The sequence below is a fragment of the Mustela erminea genome, chromosome 3, assembly GCF_009829155.1.
Source record: "Mustela erminea isolate mMusErm1 chromosome 3, mMusErm1.Pri, whole genome shotgun sequence".
Taxonomy (NCBI): domain Eukaryota; kingdom Metazoa; phylum Chordata; class Mammalia; order Carnivora; family Mustelidae; genus Mustela; species Mustela erminea.
This window is the reverse complement of record NC_045616.1, coordinates 97,847,508-97,867,810: the sequence shown is the minus strand read 5'-3', so window position 1 is coordinate 97,867,810 and position 20,303 is coordinate 97,847,508. Positions and strand designations below refer to the sequence as shown.

Here is a 20,303-nt window from a genome sequence, read left to right as displayed (position 1 = left end):
CATAGAATTTAGGTTAAAAATAGATTCCGCTGCTAAGAAAGTTGCAAAATCACTATATTGCCCTACATTTCACAGAAAACAAGTCTGCAGAACAGAGGAGGTAAACAGGAATTCTTCACATCCTAAATCGTGCCGAAAGTTCCCGGTTAGTGCTCCATGGTTAGTCACGGGTCTACGGTTAGTTAACTGCTGTGTACTCGCTTCTGAGCTGAGCTTCCTATCATTTTTGGAAATGCCTCAAGTTAAGAATCGTTTTGAAACGATCCGGTATCACAACTAAGCTCCCTTCTCACCTTCAAACATCACAGCTTTTAAAATAAAGGTGTCATCGAAGTGTGGACACACCCACTGCATCTCCACTGGAGTGTTTCTGGTTATGCAAATCTAACGCGGCCAGGCGGGGTGTCGACCGCCTCAAAGGCGGCTCAGAGGAAATCCTGCCTCCCCCTAGGCTCAGGCCTGGAGTGAGGGCCGGCAGTGGCGGCCGGCGCGAGCTGCGAGCCGACCTCGCCCGGGGCGCACCTCGCAGGCAACTCCGGAAGCACCTGCGGGCCCGACGGGAAAATCCCCGGCTTCACCCACCGGAGCTAGGGGCGACCCGCAGCTCTAGCACCGCTTCGGGTACCACAAGCCTGAGGTGAAGCGGCCCTGAAGCCATGCCACATCTCGCGAGATCTCGCCGGCTCGGCCCAAGTACTGCGAGCTCAGAACTTAAAAAAAAAAAAAAAAAAAAAAAAACGAGAGAGAGAGAGAGAGAGAGGGAGGGTGCGCTCCTGAAGCCCTGGCTGTGGTGGCAATTGCCGCGGGAGCATCAGCAATCGGCGCGCGCCGAGGCAGGACTGGGGCGCCCGTTCGTCCGCCGGGCCGGGCGTCGTCCGCAGCCTGCTCTGCCGAGGCCTGGGCTGCCGGCCCATTGACGTGCAGCCCCAGGGGCGGGGAGAGAGGGAGGCGGCCCGCGGCGAGGCGGGGGGGCGGGGGGGGGGCTCTCCTTTTCGCCGCAGAGGGGGCGGGGGAAGGAGGTGGAAGAGTGGGAGGAGGTCGACGGAAGAGGAGGTAGCGGCGCGGAGATCCCGGCGACGGCGGTGAGGCTGCGCGTCGCCGCGCCTGCTCCCTGATCGCGCCGCTCGTGCTGCTCGCGCTGCCCGAGGCCGGGCGCGGACTGGACGGACGCGATCCTCGCGCAGGCAGCTCTCGCGTGGGGTCTGGCAGAAGCCCGGGAGGGCCGGACCGGCGAGGGAGCGTCTGCCGCGCGACACTGCGGGACCGCGGGTGGGCGGGCTGAGGGGCGGAGGAGCCGCTGACCCCGCCTCCCGCGTGCTGCTGCCGGAGCCGCCACCGCTGCGGCCCCGCCGAGGCTTTAAACAGCGGGGCCCGCCCCGCGCCCACTGCACTCGCGCGCCGATTCGGCTGCCGGCGGCGTTTGTGCCGGTCCGGGCTAGCGGCGGCGGGCGGGCGGGCGGAGGGGCGAGCGATTCCGTCACCTGGCGTTGCGGCCGCGGGCACCGCCGGCGGGGGGCGCGGAGGGCGTGCAGCCCGCGACGTCCGCCAAGCTCTCGGAGTCTGCCGGGGGTCTGGCAGCGATGGAACCGGGGCCCACGGCGCCCTCCTCCGGCGCCCCGAGGCTGGCCGGGGTCGGGGAGACGCCGCCAGCTGCCGCGCTGGCCGCCGCCGGGGTGGACCTGCCCGGCACGGCCGTGCCCTCAGTGTCGGAGGATGCTGCGGCCACGAGCCGGGGTGGCGGCGGGGTCCGCGGTGAGGGCGCCGCGGCGGCCGGGGACGGACTGGGCAGACCCTTGGGGCCCACCCCGAGCCAGAGCCGCTTCCAGGTGGACCTCGTTTCCGAGAACGCGGGGCGGGCTGCGGCGGGCACGGCGGCTGGTGCAGGGGCTGGGGGTAAGGAGACCCCAGCGGACGGGAAAGCTAGCGGCGAAAGCGGGCCAGGCAAGGGCAGCGAGGAAGCCAAGGGCCGCTTCCGCGTGAACTTCGTGGACCCGGCTGCCTCTTCATCTGCTGACGAGAGCCTGTCGGATGCGGCAGGGGTCGGAGGCGACGGGCCCAACGTGAGCTTCCAGAACGGCGGGGACACTGTGCTCAGCGAGGGCAGCAGCCTGCACTCCGGCGGTGGCGGCGGCAGTGGACATCACCAGCACTACTACTATGATACCCACACCAACACTTACTACCTGCGCACCTTTGGCCACAACACCATGGACGCCGTGCCCAGGATCGATCACTACCGGCACACCGCAGCGCAGCTGGGCGAGAAGCTACTCCGGCCCAGCCTGGCCGAGCTCCACGATGAGCTGGAAAAGGTGAGCTCTCGCAGCCCTCCCTCATTCCCCAACCACTGGTCCTCGCTGACCGCGGGATGTGGCCGCTGGCTCGCCGCGGCTGAGGTGGCAGGAATGGACGGGCACGACTCGCTGGCATCTCTGCGGTCAGCTGTCAAGGGTGGAACTGCCGAGGAATGTAACTTAATCTCTTAAAAGTTTGCAGCGGGTTAAGCTAGTTAGGTAATAGAAGAGAGATTGCTTTTAACAACCTTCACCATCCACTTGTGTATCTGGTGTACGCTTTCTTTCTCACTCACCCTTAAGAGTCATCCTTCTGAATGACACTGTGCTTGTGGGCCCCGAGGAGGGAATGGGCGGGAGGTTTTGGTGAGGGTGTCTCTGGGGAGAGAGTGGAGAGCACCTGCCATCTGTGTCCATTTTAAAGGTCGTATTGTGTGGCTTATGTATACCCATTAGGGGTCCCGAGAGTGGGAACAGTGGTGTTTGAAGGGAAAATCTTAACAGGGTGTGTTTGTGGTCTATGAATTATTAAGGCTCAATTACTGCTCTCTTGAATATCCTTTGAAAAATCTTGGGATGCGCTCTTCCTGGTAATGGCATAAATCTATTTTTTAGTATGTAAACTTTTCGGGAGAGGACTGTATAAAAAGTTGGGGGACTGCAAAGTGTAAAATAGGGGGAGGGGAAAGACTGAAAGAGAAACAAGAGAATTGTTTTTTTTTTCCTGTGGAGGATGTATAGAAAGATCTTCTGGGGTCTTGCATAAGTAGTTACACTTTGTGAACAGAAAACCATCCCTAAAAGTCTACTGGTTTCCACATAGTTATTTTTTATGGCCACATCCAATTTTTATTTCTTCAGGGTGTAAAATTACTATTTTGAGATAAGCTCAGTGCTTTTGAAAATTAATATTTAACTTTTATGAGTTGGGATTATTTGATGTTTGTTTTAACAAGTGTAAAAGGATTATGTTGATGAAATTTTGTGAATCCAGAGTTGGTACCACCATAGGCTGAGATGTCATAGTGTGGAAAAGTTTGAATAGAGAAAGTATGTAATTTCTTCAGGTGTGATTATTTGCTCTCATAGACTCATTTCATGCAAGACTCTACTTGTCCTAGTGTTTGATAATGAAACATTCATACATTTTGAAATAATTACAGAGGTCTCAATCCTTAACAGCTTACTGATTCTTTAAAAGCCTGACATCATTTAGCTTTGGATAATACTACTCCTGTTACTCCCTTACAGTATTTTGTCATATCAGAAGAAAAACAGTTTTTAAGACACTTATTTATACTCTTGTAGTTTCTTTCAAAAGAAAGAAACTTGTAATTTGTTTTTATCCCTGCCAAACTCCAAATCTCTGTAAAGTAGATGTATAGCTGGTAATTTCCCTTTCATTATAGCAATTTTATTATTAAAAATACCATAAGCTTTATTTTGGATTGATTGCACCAAAGCTGAACAGTTAAGTAGTAAGGCAGTCTATATTTACCCCTAAGTTTTTAAAAGGGTTTTTGAATTGAAGGATATTATATACCTTGAACTTGTAAATATCCTAGGAAAGTTTTTGTTACTCTTAAGTTTTCTGAACAACAGAGCTCTTCAAGTTCTCCAAAACATGAGGGTTTTTTGGGCATTTTTGATCCATTTACAGTGTCTCAAAAAGAAAACTTTTTAGTTAGCTGTATATCTGAAGCAACTATCCAACCTGTGAGCCTCATCTTCCTCAGCTTCCGTGGTTATTTTGAAGATTAGAAAAGAAAAGGACATCAAGGCTCATGTTCAGTGCCTAGAAGATAATGGCTTGTGTAGTTATTATTTTGATCTGTCTTGGCCTATCAGAAAGTACACAAACTCTAGGGTTTCAATTTAGATTCTCTTAATTCCTACATGATGAATGTAGTGTGTAAATGTTATGTTCATAGCTCCATTTATGCAACAGGTAGTATATGGAATTCTTTGTAGTTTTGATTTGTTTTGTTTTAACCTTCTGCCACTTGGGAGAAGTGACCTTTATGGTCAGTTTAAAAAGTTTATTAGATAGTAACTAAGCATAGTACCTCATATGGAAAATAATTTTGTTCAGAATTTTACAAATGGACTGAAGAAACATGTCATGTTAAGGAGTACAGATCTGACTATGGAGACTGACCGCTGTTGAAGGAGGGTAGGAGAGGTTCTAGCATAGTTTGACTAGATCCTCACCATGCCTAGATTTACTTTTACCTCCATGAAGCCTATTCTAATGCTTCTAGCCCTCAGTGAATCATAATATTTAGAATTTTGTAACATTTAATTCTAGCGCCTGATTGAATGTCACATAATTTACTTTGATTAATAAGTGCTTCAGTATGCACCTTAACTCTAACTCTCTACCAGGCTCTACAAAAGATCAAAAGAAGTAAAAGACAAGCACTTTAGAAACTTGTTAGGGGAGAGGACTATATAGTCTTTCTTCCTCTTGTTTTCCTTTCTTTACCCACCACTGTGACTTTAAAGATTTTTCCCCTGAAAATCCACGTGAAGTGGAATAGGGCGCTTCCATGGTGTGTGTTACTGTCTTGTGCAGCCTTTGTAGAGCCAGGACTCATGAGTTTTCCATTTGTCAAATTTTATTGGAGAGAGGAGTTTCTTAAGTGTTGGCCATATGGCTTTTGGTACTGTGGCATGATGGAGTGGTTAGCAGAACATATACTGACTTTGTCTAGATACACCTTAACCAAATGGTTGCACAAATAAGATAGGTACAAGCTTTATTTTCAGGGCTTTGTGAGGAAAGTGTAAGATACTAGTAAGGCTATAAAAGGACCTAATTTTAATTGGGGTTGGGGAGGCCTTTTTCAAGTAGTGAGACATTGAAGCTAAAACCTAAAGTATTAGTTTATGATAGGGCAGGATAGCATTCCAGGCCAAAGAGGCCCTGTATGTAAATATACTGAGAGGAGAGAGTTGTATGTCCAAAGAACTATAAAGAGGCCAGGAGAAGATGTTATTATAAACATAGTGGGCAAGTTATTGAAGGATTTTTATGAGGTGGCAACATGATCTGTTTTGTTATACCATCTCTGGCTGCTGGATAAAGAATGGATTGGCAGGAACAACAATGGAAGCAGGGAGATCCAAGCTATTACCGAGTTACAGATAATAAGAGTTGGTGGCAGAATGAATCGTATGCAGGTGGATTGGATGTGGGAGTGAAAGAGGAGCTGATTCCCAGGTTTTGGACTTGAGCAACTGAATAGATGGTGTTACTACTGAGATGGCAAATACAGGAGAGGAACTAGATTTGAGAGCGGAAAGAAGGAATTGTGTTAGAATGGTAGTTTATATTTTAGTCCAAGAATCATTTTGAGGGAGGGGGACAGAATACATGTTATATCTGTATAAATGTGTGTACGTATGTATTTATATAAGTATTTATATACACACAGGTATGTACACATGTATGTGTATATATGTATGTGTGTATATACACTGGATATCTAATATAAAGAAGTGTAGGTATATATATGTATAGATAGGGAGAGTCTCAAATCATGGACTTGAAATGACTTAGGGAGAGTGGGAAGGTAACAGAAAAGAAATGGGGTCTGAGTTTAGGTGTAGAGAATGTATAAAGGTTTGTTAGATGTTGTGGAGACATTAAAAAGGGAAGCAAGAAGGAGCTGCTAGGCTGGTGAGAAATAGCCAGGATAGCACTGTCAGGGAAGCTGAGAAAGGAGTTTTAAAGAAGGCAGAAACTCCGCAGGGCTCTTACCAGGAAGTGTTTTTTTGTTTGTTTGTTTGTTTTGTTTCTTAGTCTTTTTTCAAAAAGTAAGTTTTGTAAGTTCAAAGTACTGATTCTTGCCCCTACAAGGAGAAATTTAAAAGTGGAGGTCAAACAAATTAATATTTGATGGGCAACTTCAACACATGTAATGGAAAACATGATCAAATGTGGAAAAATTGAGTGGATGACCCGTAATAGCTTCTACAGGATTAAAGCATCATTAAAAACCCTTTTACAGGTACGATTACCTTTGCACAGTTGTCCTTAGTCAAGGCATGGGAGCTTGGTAGATCACAGAGTTTTGGGTGTGATTCATGCCAGGACATAGTAGCTTCTCTTTGTTATCTCTTCTTCTTCCTACCTGTCCCCCCCTCCACTCCGCTCCACCTGCTCGGAGATGGGAGGGATGTTGAAGAGGACATACTGTGGGTTATCAGCATCATCCCTCTGCCCTGACTTCGTGAAAGTGAAATGATATAACTGAGAGAAATGAGGAGGAATGATTGCGATAGTGTAGTTAGTGATAAATATGACTGTGACTTTCGTAGAATCTGAGCTTGTGTCTCATGTATCTCCACACATAGAACAGGTACTTAATATACATTTGTTCACTGAATGTGTCAGGGTAGGCAGTTCTTCCTTCTTAAGAAGGACTTTAAAACATTAAACAGTACGTCATCTCCACTAACTTGCGTAGCTGCTTCTTTTAGTGAGCTGTATTGACTCTGGGACAAGAAATTTCGGACACTACTAATGACTTTATTACATAACTTCGGTCCTTGAAGTTTCCTGAAGGAAAGAATGGGTCACATCCCATAAACGGGGGGAGGAGTAGAGGAGTTCCCAGACTGAATAAGGTAGGACCATGATAAGAAATATTTGCACATGGCAAAGTCAAATATCAAAGTCAAATATTAAAGATTGTGCACTTTTGGCAGCTGCTTTACCATGCTAAACCCATGCCACTTGAGGTGAAGTGTGGTTTATCCATAACACTGTATGTAGTCACGCAGGTACACACCAGCTGACTGCCTGGGTAGAAGGAAAGACGAGACCTTGGGATTTAAAATGTGGCAGAACTGTACACTGCAATCATAATTGATGTCTTCTCTATATGTATTTGTGTTGCTATACTCACAGTCCCAATCCCATGAGACTGGAATAACGTATCTCAGTTCTTATATGTTAAGTGTATCTGTTTTAAATAATTTTTACTTACATGTTTTATGTAAGTGTTTAGAAAGTCCAAAGTACTAATCCTTTGGTTCCATGCTGAAGTGACATGAATTTATTTACTCACAACAGCCTTACTGAGCACAAACAACAGCACTGTTTTAAGTGCTGTATTTGTAGAGCTACAAATACAGCCAAGTCTCGGAGATTTCATTCTAGTCGTAGGAGTCAGTAAGCAAATAGGTCCAAATGGCTAGATGGTAATGGCCAGTGTGCTCTATGAGGGTAGTCAGAGAAGGCCTCTCTGATGCTGAGCAGAAGGAGTGAGGGATCAAGCCTTACAAATATTGGGAGAAGAACAGTCCAGGCAGGTGAATGATGAACATCAAGACCCTGAGGTGGAGTGTGCTTGGTGTTACAGAAACAAGGAGGCCCAGCAAGATGGGAGGAGCAAGAGGAAGAGTGATAGGAGAGGTCAGAACAATAATGAGGAGCAAACCTGAGATAACCATGTTTGATATAATGAGAGGTATTGAGATGCTGGGTGTATTAAAAAGGTAAAATTATTGGAATTTGTTGCTGTTTTCGATGAGGGGTGTATGGAAAGATTAATGCCAGGGCTTTTCCCCTCTTTAGAATGGAGTTGATATTTATGGAGATGGGAAGACTGTCGGAAAAGCAGGTTTGGGAGGTAGACTCAGTAGGGTTTCATTCTGCAAATTAGTTCTATAATGGGGCAAATATTAATAAAACTGCATCCACTGGTTTGTGAAATAATAGTATTTAAGAAATGGGTTCTAATTTGTATCATAAAAAATGTGCTTTTATACTTCAGATTTTAGGGAAGGTTGTGAAAAACCAATAGTTTTCAAAGTGTGCAACATAGTGGGTCAGTTCCAGAAGGTGAAAGGGTGAGGGATGGACAAGAAGGAAAACAACTTAAAATATTCAAGTTAAAAATGTATCAGTGGTGGGGCACCTGGATGGCTTAATGGGCTAAGCATCCATTTCTTGATTTTGGTGCAGGTCCTGGTCGTAGCATTATGCGATGGAACCCAGCGGTGGGCTTTGTGCTCAGCAAGGTGTCGGAGGTCCTCTCCCTCTCCCTCTGCCTGCGTGTGTGCCGTGTGTGTGTGTGTACACACGCATGCAACATGTGCTCTTGTTCTCTTTCAAATCTTAAAAAATTATCCATCGAATCTATTTAACGTATGAAAGCTGGGGGCACCTGGGTGACTTAGGTTGGTTAAGCAGCTGCCTTCTACTCAGTCATGATCTGGAGTCCTGGGATGGAGCCTCCTGTCGGGTTCCTGCTCAGCTAAGAGCCTACTTCTCATGGTGCTCTCTGGCGTGTATGCACACATGCTCTCTCATGCTCTCTCTCTCTCTCTCTCAAATAAATAAATAAAATCTTTAAAAAAATAAATATGAAGGGGCGCCTGAGTGGCTCAGTTGGTTGGACGACTGCCTTCGGCTCAGGTCATGATCCTGGAGTCCCAGGATCGAGTCCCATATCAGGCTCCCAGCTCCATGGGAGTCTGCTTCTCCCTCTGACTTTCTCCTTGCTCATGTTCTTGCTCACTGTCCTCTCTCTTAAATAAATAAATAAAATCTTCAAAAACAAACAAACAATAAATAAATAAATAAATATGAAATCTATCTTCCACCGCTGGCTACTTTATCCTTTGATATTTTACTAGAATCTGTATTACTGCTTTCTAAAAGCTATTATGAAAACCTGAGTACTGACAGAGAACTCAGGGATGTCTATTTAGAAGATGGGGAGAATCTGAAAAGCAAAAAATAGCTTAGTGGAATATTGTCTCTGTGCAAAAGCTAATCACAGCAGATGATTTGTAGTGCCCCTGGGCTCGAAATTCCCCTGCTTTAAATTTTCACTATACTGTTCCTGAACATTGACTAATTAAATACTCACCTAGGTTAAGAATCGCAGAAACATTTGGGATGGTTCTTTGTTAGGTTCGTGTGAATTAGTTCCTTCGACAATGTGGCTTCTAACATAGTTCAGTATCTGAGTCATTTCAGCACTTTTGGAGGGTAGTTGGCTTTTTAGGGTAGGCTTGATTTTTCCAGTGGAGATTTAAAGGACCCATTCAGATCCTGAACATCTATGCCATCATTTTACTTATTTAATTCTTCTCAATGTTACCAGTGATCTCCACCCTATTATCAAGTCCAGAAGAATACCTTCTCCCTCCCCTGTCCCATCTCCCATCAACATTCAACCTTCCAGCAGTATTTGATTTTCTGTTGAGGTCTTTTTTCTCTTTTCTAGGGCTTCTGTAGCACCATTTTGTCTTTTAACTCTGTGTTTCTTTCAGTCCAGTGTCTTATGCAGTCTCCTTTTTCTCCAAATTGGCCATCTTCAAGGTTAGATTCTGCCATTTCTCCTCGCCCTGTCTTTCTTTTTCTCCTCTATGCTATATGATCTGTAGGCTAATGAATTCCAAAATTTTGTGTCCTACCTACAATCCCTTTGCTGAATTGAGGACATCTAGTGACTGCTGGATTTTTTTCTCTAATCTTAAAGACACCATGTACTCACAAATTTAGGATTTTCTCCCTCCCGTTCCAAAAGCAAATCAGCCTAAGCCTCTTCTAGTTTGCCCTATGTCTGCATGGATGGTACCACTATTCTTTGTGTTACACTGGTGAGAAGTGTATGAGTTGTCCTTGATGCTTTCTCTAATCGTTCCACATCCAGTTTATCACCGAGTTCTATCACCTTTATTTCCAAAGTTTTTTTTTCATCTTCACTGCTACTATCCAAACCCGAACTGCAGCATGTCCCTCTATAGCCTTCTAACTGGGTCCTCTATTCACTGTGCTCTCCCATCACTATTGTACCCAGAATATTTTTAAAACCAAATTGATATGTTATCCCTTGGCTTAAAACTAGCCCTGCATTGTCTAGGTCTGGCTTACCTCTTCTTCAGTGTTTCAGTTACTCAGTGTCACAGTACTTCCTTTTCCATAGGGCCTTTGTACATGATACTGTCCATGAACTCTTGCTCCCTTCTCCCCCATACACACACTGTTAACTTTTCAGTTTTAAGATTTTGCTTCAGTCCTATTGTCCTCAGAGGAAGCTTTTATTCTCTAGCTAGGACAAACCACTTTTTCCCTGAGATACTTTATTTCAGTTAATAATAGTATATTTATAAATGTGGTTATTTGAATTGGCTTGAGTTGACTTCAACGTCCATGAGAAGCAGACTATGTGGCTACTTACCATTATGTGTCCCTAGTACCTTGTATATAGGCTTGAGGTAGCAGACCCTCAATCAATACATTTTCAGTAAGGGAACTCCTTCTTTGTAAATCAATGGACTACAAAAGAAAAATTCTTTGACATACCCTATATTTGTTATTTAGAGTCTCTAAAGGACATTTGACAGATTACCGTGATAACTCACATTTGGAGTTTAAGAAGCAGAAGAGCTCAGAGGTACCTGAATGGCTCAGATGGTTAAACATATGCCTTCGCCCCAGGTCATGATCCCAGGGTTCTGGGATCCAGCCAATGTGTTGGGCTCCCTGCTCAATGTGGGTGGGGCATCTTCTTTTCCCTCTCTCTTTGCCTCTCCCCCTGCTTGTGCTCTCTCTCTCTCTTTCAAACACATAAATAAAATGTTGGGGGAAAAAAGCAGCAGCAGAAGAGCTCAGTAACCTGTCCAAAATTATAGGACTTGTGATTTTCCTGAGTCAGGGTTGGAACTTGGAGCAAATATTCTGATTCTTAATTGGTGCTAATTCCAGTATGATATAGTTTAATACTGTGTACATTTTTGTTACTTTATGATTATTTTCTTTTTAAAATACCCATGACAGTTGTTTTTTAGCTCATTGAAGATAAGGTAGAAAAGATTTGGACTCGTCCATTTTATCATATGAATGTATCTTTTTTAAGTTGGAAAATTTTCAAAAAAATTACATAAGGAAATTTCTTTTTTTTCTTTTCTTTTCTTTTTTTTTTTTTTTTTTTTTTTTTAAGTTTTTACTTTTAAGTCATCTCTGCACCCAACATGGGGCTCCAGCTTACAACCACTGACTAAGAGTCGCATGTTCTACCCATTGAGGGAGCCAGGTACCCCTAAGAAAGTTTGTTATAAATGGAATCTTAGTTTTTGTTTGTTTCCTCTGCCTTTCCCTATCGATACACATCTCTCAAAAGGACTACATTTTTAAATGTTCTAGGGCTGCGCCTTATGATACAATAACCAGTAGTTATATATGGCTGTGAAACTAAGTCTAAATTTAAGTTAAAAATTCAAGTTTTCAGTTACTAGAGCCACATTTTAAGTGCTCAAATACCCACATGGAGCTAATTGCTATGGTATTGGATCATTGGAGAGCTGGAACATTTTTATCATTACAGAAAGATCAGTTAGTGCTGTCAAAGAAAGTGATATTTAAAGGGACTTTTTTTCCTTTTTTCATTTCTCCTTTCTTTTCTTCCACATTAAATAGTCATCCCTAGTTTAAAATTATTAAAGTCAAATTTTCTTGTAATGTTGCGTGGCATCCTTCCTTACATAAAGGTGTTTAAACATATTACTCCATCCATGAAGTGTTTGTTGGATCAGTGGAATAAACCTATTTCCATCTGAGAATGGAAATCTGGGTCTTTAATTGGAAAGGCTCTGAAGAATTTCTTAATATTGTACGAAGTGTTGAAGTATCCAAAGCTTTTTAACTTATATATCTGTATTTGGTGTTCAAATATATCTTTGGAGGAAGTAGGTTTTAAGAGGGTCTTGGAGTATCAATATGATTTCACAAGGTTGTGGTTTGCCTACAGCCATACAAGTAATACTTAGGCTGAATCTTTCTGAAACTGGGTCTTTCTCTCCTTATCTTTTTTTATGAACTAGTGATTTCAAAATTTTTAAAAGAATCACCTGGACAAAAATTACCTCTTTACCACAGAATATATATATAGTTTTTAATAAGCTTTCCTGGTGATTCACAGAGAGATAGGTTTGAGAACCAGTGTCCCAAAGCATGTTGAGAGTCTTACACTTTGGTTATGTCTATAACAGTAGTACATTTATTATTTTTTTTTAAGATTTTATTTATTTATTTGACAGAGTGAGATCACAAGTAGGCAGAGAGGCCCGCAGAGAGAGAGGGGGAAGGAGGTTCCCCGCCGAGAGCAGAGAGCCGAATGTGGGGCTCCATCCCAGGACCCTGAGATCATGACCTGAGCCGAAGGCAGAGGCTTAAACCATTGAGCCATCCAGGTGCCCCTACATTTGTTATTTTTTTGATGTGGTGATACTCAACTTTGGAATACCCTTATATGGATAAGTGGTAACTCTCAAAGATCTGACTTTAACCTTTCAGTAACTCTATACTGCATTACATTAAGTTACCAATTATTGGAGATCTGCCATGTTTCAGGAGCTTCCCATAGTCTGGGTATGATAGACTTCCAAACCAGGTAAATTATAGATAAATTCAGGCTTATAACAATTTGCCCAAGTCTCATAGCCTGTAAGTGACAGATGGCTGTTTTTAAACCTGGGTATGTTAATGGATAGCTCACATGCGAGGTATTAGGACAAACGTGTATGTTTATTCAGTGGCCTATTAAAATCCTGTAGGGAAATCAGACATTGAAAGTACTAAAGGATAAATCTGAATCCTGAAGAGTTCATGTAGAATAGTTAGACTTATTCCAGAGAGAGGTACTGCCCCCTCTTTTTTTTTTTTTTAAAGACTTTATTTGAGATGGAGAGAGAGAACCTGAGTGAGAGGAAGAGCAGAGGGAGAGAGACAAGCAGACTCCACACTGAGTGGGGAGCCCAGCGTGGTGCTGGAACCCATGACCCTGAGATCATGATCTGAGCTGAAATCACTTGTCAAATGCTGAAGTGACTGACCTACCCTTGTGCCTCGTATCTCTCTTTTGTAGAACCTAATGGTTGCAGACATAAACACCCAAGCTCTATTGTTTTAGAAGTGAAGCTTTATGATAAATTACTTGCAGCACTGACTTATCTGTAAATTTCTAGAAATAATAATAGGCAAATTTGTAAATTTGTGGGTTTGGAGAAATTACTAAACTGCCTCACTTCTTTCAGTCCCAATTATTTGGAAGATTTGCTCACCTGAAAAAAAGCTGATCTCTTAATTAAACAAAGCAACAGCACTAACATAAAGGCTTTCACATCAGAGAGTTTCACCCCACCTATGCTTGTGGACTATATAGTTATACTTTATGCACAGTTATAACAAGTATGGCACAAAATAAATTAGAAGGGAAAATGAGCATGGCAGAGGTGGAGCCAGAGACAGCCAGCGTGTCATAGAGACGAAAGATAAGAAAATCATGAAAAGCAGAAACAAAGTTCTCAGTAAATAGCACTCTAGAGTAGCCCTTTAGAATGGATGCAAAGAACACCACTTGAGTTTTGGTTATTGTAGCATCTCCATCCAGCATAGTGCAGGCACACATTTACAACAGTGTTTTATTTTATTTTTTAATTTTTTTTAAACAGTGTTTTAAATCTTAATACAAAAGAGAGTCAGCGAACTACACAATTTGAGGAAATTTCAGTCTCAAGGCATCCTAGAGTACCGAATTTTAAGAGGCTGAGGAGTAATCCTTTTTAAAACTAACACTTTAAAAATGTACTCCAGACACTTCATTTTGTACTTTATTTAAAATGTTATTATTTCATTATGAAAAGAAAATATAGAAGCTTTGGAAGATAGGGAAAGTTTACAAAATTTTTGTGTTTTTGTGTGCATTTTAAAACTACTGTTTTTTTATTTGACCTAGCATTAAATAACTAATCATTAGTAAGTAAGTAATAAAAGTTTTCTGTCACCCACAGTAATCTGCTCTTTTAAGTGAGTGTTTGGGTAATACTCCCATACATGTATATAACCATATATGGTTATATATGATGTATATAACCATAACTTGCATTTTCTGCTGACTTATTTAGTCTCCATTTACCTCTATTGCAATTTGGTTGTAATAGGCTTTGGTGTTTTTGATACTTGTTCACTGTTTCCTTATTTGTTTTGTGATTCCCTAATCCTCTTTTCCTGACAATTTTTGTGCTAATCAGATATTTTTTAGTATTCCATTTTAATTCTTCTCTTGACTTTCTAGAGATATGTTTCTTTGTATTATTATTATTATTTCAGTGGTTACTCTACTTAGAGATAATACTGAATTTCTTCAGCTAAAATATAGGAACTTTAAAACAGTCCTTTTCTTAGTGCTCTGGTTGTCATAAATTAGAAACCCCAGTACAGTGTTGTACATTTTTCTTTCAACAACCATATGGCTTTTAAAGAGAGAAGAAAATAAAAATAGATGTATGGTATTTTATACTCATTTATTTCCATTCATTTTTATTTCTTCTTGTAGATCATGGTGCTGGTAGCCCTTTCCTTCTTTCAGTACTTCGTGTAAAGGAGGTCAACTGGTAAAAAATGATTTTTGTTAATGGGAAAATGTCTTTATTTCACTTTACTTTTGAAAGATAATTTTGCTAGATGTGGTCTTCTTGGTTGACAGGGTTTTCTTTCAACCCTTTGAGTATGTACCTCTACTGTCTTCTCACCGCCATTGTTTCTGATAAGAAGGCCATTAACCATGTCATTTTCTCTTTACTTGTAGCTTTCAGCATTTGTATATAGGGCTGTTTGTGTGTGTATGTATCTGTTTTTCAATTTGTTAAATTTCTTCTGTCTGTAAGTTAATGCTTTTCACTGCTTCCTCCTGCCATTTACCTTCTGCTATTAAGTCCATCTAATGAACTTTTCATTGCAGGTTTTGCAATTTGCAGGTCTAGAATTTGTAATTTTTAAAATATAGCTTCTGTTTCTCTGTAGAGATACCCTTTTCATTAATTGATAATCATATTCACCTTTAGTTTTTTTAACATATTATTATAGCTGTTTTGAGGTCTTTTTTTTTTCTTAAGATTTATTTATTTGAGAGAAAGAGAGCACAAGTGACAGTGAGTGGGAGGGGGGCAGAGAGAGAGGGAGAATCTCAGGCAGTCTCCCCAGAGAGTGGGGAACCTGATACTAGGCTCAGTCCCAAAACTCTGAGATCATGACCTGAGCTGAAATCAAGAGTCGGACGTTCAACCAACTGAGTGACCCCGTTGCCCCTGTTTTGAAGTCTTTATCAACTAAATCCAACATCTGGACCTACTTGGCATTAATCTCTAATGGTTGTTTTTTTTCCTAATTACGAGCTATAGTTCCTTATTTATTAATACTTAGAAGTGAAAATTGAACATGGAGGTAATACATTATATAGTGCCTTCCGGTGGTGGTGGTGGTGGTTTTATTTTCTTTTAAGGATTATTGCTTTTTGTTCCATCAGGTATTTGACTGCCTGGGTTCAGACTGCAAACTGGTTCCTGTTTTCCAGCTCTGTGTTAGCTGATATAACCGTTCTGTTTTCTGGTTTTCAGCTGCTGCTTTTATTAGCCTGCCTCCTTGGGGTGGGGAGGTCTTCCTTATACCTGTGTAATTTAATGGTTAGCCAAGATTTGGGGCTTACCCTTGACATCATTCCATTTTTTCCTCTGGAGATTGCCACTTAAATCTCACTTCCTGTCTTGGCTTTGGACTGTCTTCTCCGATGTTTCTAGTTACTTAGGCTTCCATCCATTTGAGTTACACACATTTGGGGGAATCGTCTCCAGTAAAAAAGGCATCATACTGAGGGATCTCATCCATCGTAGCTGCATCTATCAGGAGCATTTCCTTTCTGATACTTGTTTGTTTTTTTCCATCTGCCCCAGGTTCTTTACCCTGCCTGTGTAGTTGAGCTGTCAGTCAGGGATTTAAATCTTGGTCTTTCCACTTAATACTTGTGTGCCCCTCAGGAAAAGGACTTTCCCCATTTGGTCCTTGGCTTCCTGCTATAGAAAATGAGAAAGACAGTAATTCATAGTGAGAAGTACATGAAATACCAAGTGCATGCCATGCCCTAGCTGTAGTTTTTGTTGTCTCACGGTTCTCTATATTGCTTTTCTAATATTTTCCCCACTTATGATGCCACTGGTCATGTATTTTTATCCTTGATAACTTTTGGTCCTTCTTGTTTTAAAAGTAAAACAATTTGAAATGTAGATCACAGAGTCATATTATTAATTGATAGTGGGAGTGGTAAGTGTTCTGATAATTTGAGTTAGGTTCAAATTATTTGTTGAAGTTAGCAAGTTTTATGGGATTTGAAATCATGCATGCATTATGCTGTTTTTAATGCACAGTGTTGTAACTCAGTCTTGAATGGCTAGTAAAGAACATGATGGGCTAGGTAGAGTACTGAATTCTTTGACTGTAATCAGCAGTTCTGACTTGGTTCATTGTAAAGTCACATGGTCACACCATCCACTTTTATCTGTGGCACTTGAGTTTTGAGCTTTGCATTAATGCCACTGGATATTAATAGACCATTGTTAACCAGAGCAGATTGGATTCCTGTAAAACAATACTTTGTTTTGAGAGAGTAGTCTGTATGGGGAGCATTACACTGAATACACCAATCACCGACAGCACGGATAGGAAATGTTGGTAGCTTTGGGATGATATAATTGGCTATTTGGCTAATTGGCTAGTACGTGATGAAAAAATTATTAGAATAAACCCAGCCACTTTGGCATCTAAATGTGCATATGTATACATCCATTTTTAGTTACTGGTTTTGGCTATGTTTTAGGATGTTAATTTAATACTTTATCTTATCTTAGTAAACAGATGGCTTTTAAATTATATGAGAGATTTTCATCTTTAAAGTGTCTTTATTAATACCTTAGTTCAAAAGTTTGTTTTTAGCCCCCATGTTGCATCACCTGGGGGGAGGGGGTTTGGGAGAAGGGGGTGGGATTATGGACATTGGGGAGGGTATGTGCTTTGGTGAGTGCTGTGAAGTGTGTAAACCTGGTGATTCACAGACCTGTACCCCTGGGGATAGAGTATTATGCCTCCATCAGAAAGGATGAATACCCAACTTTTGTAGCAACATGGACGGGACTGGAAGAGATTATGCTGAGTGAAATAAGTCAAGCAGAGAGAGTCAATTATCATATGGTTTCACTTATTTGTGGAGCATAACAAATAGCATGGAGGACATGGGGACTTAGAGTGGAGAAGGGAGTTTGGGGAAATTGGAAGAGGAGGTGAACCATGAGAGACTATGGACTCTGAAAAACAATCTGAGGGTTTTGAAGGGACGGGGTGTGGGAGGTTGGGGTACCAGGTGGTGGGTATTATAGAGGGCACGGATTGCATGGAGCACGGGGTGTGGTGCAAAAATAATGAATACTGTTATGCTGGAAATAAAAAAAAAAATAAATAAATAAAATAAAAAAAAAAAGTTTGTTTTTAGGATTTAAATTGCATTTTTTTGTGAATTTTAATGTTTTTTAGATTTAATTTTGGGTTTATTTAAATCAATAATAAGCTGCTTATAAACAAAGAATAATTCATATTTATTAATAGTGTCATGAAATAAAAATTTTCACTCTTCTGCCTGTCATTAATGATGATTTGATTGGCATAAATAAAGCTGGGCCCAGAAGTTTGCTTGTCTTCTCAGACAGTGCTTCCTGACATTAACCCTAGTTGAAATAAAGTGCTTATCATTTGTCACTAAGGGAAATAGTGAAGAGAGGAAGTTATCTAACTTAGTAAGCCCATTTTTCAGTACCAGGTAAATTGCAAAACTTTTTAGCAGTTTGATCCTTAACAATAAAAGCCATGATATTTGCACTGTGTCTTATTTACCACCAGGCAGAACGGTGATCCTGTTTGTATGTAACAGTCATTGTTTTTTTATTTTTTTCTTCCAGGGGTAATTTTAAGCTCTGCTCTTAACCATTTATAAGAAGCTGTGTAGTAGAGTCTAGATTAATGCTGTTTTGTGGTATTTACTTTTACATTTGTTCAACATCTGGTTATTTAAGTGCACAACAGGACAGTTGCAGTAATAGATTGCTTATTAGTTGTTTACAGTAATAGCTAAAACGTATTGAGTAATTACTTGTTAATGTCAGGCAATGCACCAAGCACTTAAAACATGTTCTTGTTGAACCTTTTAAGTCATTTTTTTAAAATTGTGGGTTATAACAGAAAAACACAAAGCATAAATGTATAACTTAATCAAGTGAACACTTATGCAGTCATCACCCAGATAAACAGATAGAACATCACTGGTACCCCAGATGCCCTTCTTGCACCCCTTTCAAGTCCTCTTTCCCCACGGAAAGTAGGTCCTGACTTAATGGTGATTATTTCCTTGGGATTTGGTTTTGATTTTTTTTTAAATGCCTTTTATCATCCTTATGTATTCCTGAAGACTCTTAGTCTAGCTGTGCCTGCTTTATAACTTCATATAAATAGAATCATGCAGTATATTTTTATCTGTTATCTTTAGTTCACTGCTATGGTTGTATTTATATTTCATTCATTTTTAATGTTACCCATCTTCCACTGTATGAAATCCTACAATTTATTTATTCTGCAGTTATAAATGTTTGGATTATTACTTGTTTTGGCAATTACTACATAATTTGCTGAATATAAATTTGGCAATTAAATAGTGCTGATATGAGCATTTTTATACAGGCGTCCCTCATATAAGTATTTTATATCTATAGTCATGCATGTTTTGAATTTGAAAAGATAATGCCCAGTTTTCTTTTCCAAAATTGCTTACCAATTTAGGGTACCACCCAGCAGTGTATGAGTTTTTGTGTTCTTTTAGTCATCATGTTTTTTTCACTTCATCTTCTCAAACAGTATGGAATTGGCATTATTCTCTCCATTTTACAGATGTGGACACTGACAGCCTGAGGGGTTAAATAACTTGCCAGAGTTTACATAGATACTGAATAGTAGAACTGGAATTATAACCTAAAACTGACTCAGAGACACTTTGAATTTTACTTTTACCATTTCAGGACATTATTTGGAAAGTAGAGATGGCCTGTAAAGACTCAATGTTCATCTGCTTTGTCTGTGAGTAAAATCACAGGAAGGGTCTGTGCCCTTGTGGATGGATGCTCCATTTTAATACATTCTGAAGGAGTGGAGGTGGGCAGCCTAGAAAAGAGGAGGCTCCAATTAATCTCAGACCTAGAGGATGTGAGGGACAAATTCATCTTCAAAGTGTGTTACAAGCTGGGGGAGCAACAAGCAGAATGTTCCCCAGGAGAAAGTACAATTAAACCAGTATTTCAGCAGTGAAACAGTATTATATCAGAGTAAATGTTTTAGTTAGAACCTTGTCGATAATTTTCTCACTTCTAGGACAGAAGTTTGAGGGTGAATAAGGCAGGTACAAAATTTTCAAGCAAAATTAATAGAAATAGGAAAATAGTCTGTGACTGGAAAAACACAGTAACTTCTAAAACTGACTAATATTTCCCTTTTCTTTAATTGTGTCAAATCTTACTGTGAGTTGTAACAAAACATGGATGTGTAGGTGGGTACAGGGGTCAAAAGGTTACAATGGTAAAGATATACCGGATGAAAGAAACTTGTATGACCTGGAACATTGGGTTGAATGGAGTTGCTAGCTGGAACAGGCAATGCGGTTTTTAAGTGGAAAAAGGAAGTCCTGGACAATGTAGAAACTGAATGACAGGCCTATTTTACCTACCTTTCATATCACAACAGCCTCCAAATACACTTCCAAAGTTAAGTAACACACACAGCTCCATCTGGTACATAATTTCATATTTAAACATTTGATATGCCTTCCCAGATAGATTATGTCTAGATGCTGGCCATTCTTTCTCCTCCATAGGTGGTCCCGTGCAGCCGTCTGTAAGAATCTTGTAGGGCAAAAAGTTTTGTAGATATTGTAGATCCTGGGGGAATTTCTACAAAGTACAAACAGATTTAGAAATAATCGCCTGTGGTACCATCCAGTGCAGAGTTTCTGTCTCTGTTAGGAGGACGATGTCAAAAGCATCTTTAGATTTGGAAGCAGAGGAAGGAGGGAAAGATGAAACAGGGTTGAACAGTGAGAATGGCTGGGGAATTGTGAAGTTTGA

The 20,303-nt window shown here is 41.1% G+C and overlaps 1 protein-coding gene across 2 annotated transcripts in view; it reads left to right on the top strand.

Moving 5' to 3' along the window:
- Positions 1-1,473: 1,473 nt before the first annotated feature.
- SLC12A2 (solute carrier family 12 member 2) overlaps positions 1,474-20,303 on the top strand; it is a 100,729-nt gene continuing 81,899 nt past the window's right edge. For both annotated transcript variants that reach the window (XM_032336838.1, XM_032336837.1), the window contains exon 1: positions 1,474-2,312. In XM_032336838.1, the coding sequence (XP_032192729.1) occupies positions 1,581-2,312 (732 nt within the window). In that variant the 5' untranslated portion in view covers positions 1,474-1,580. The remainder of the gene's footprint in view (positions 2,313-20,303) is intronic.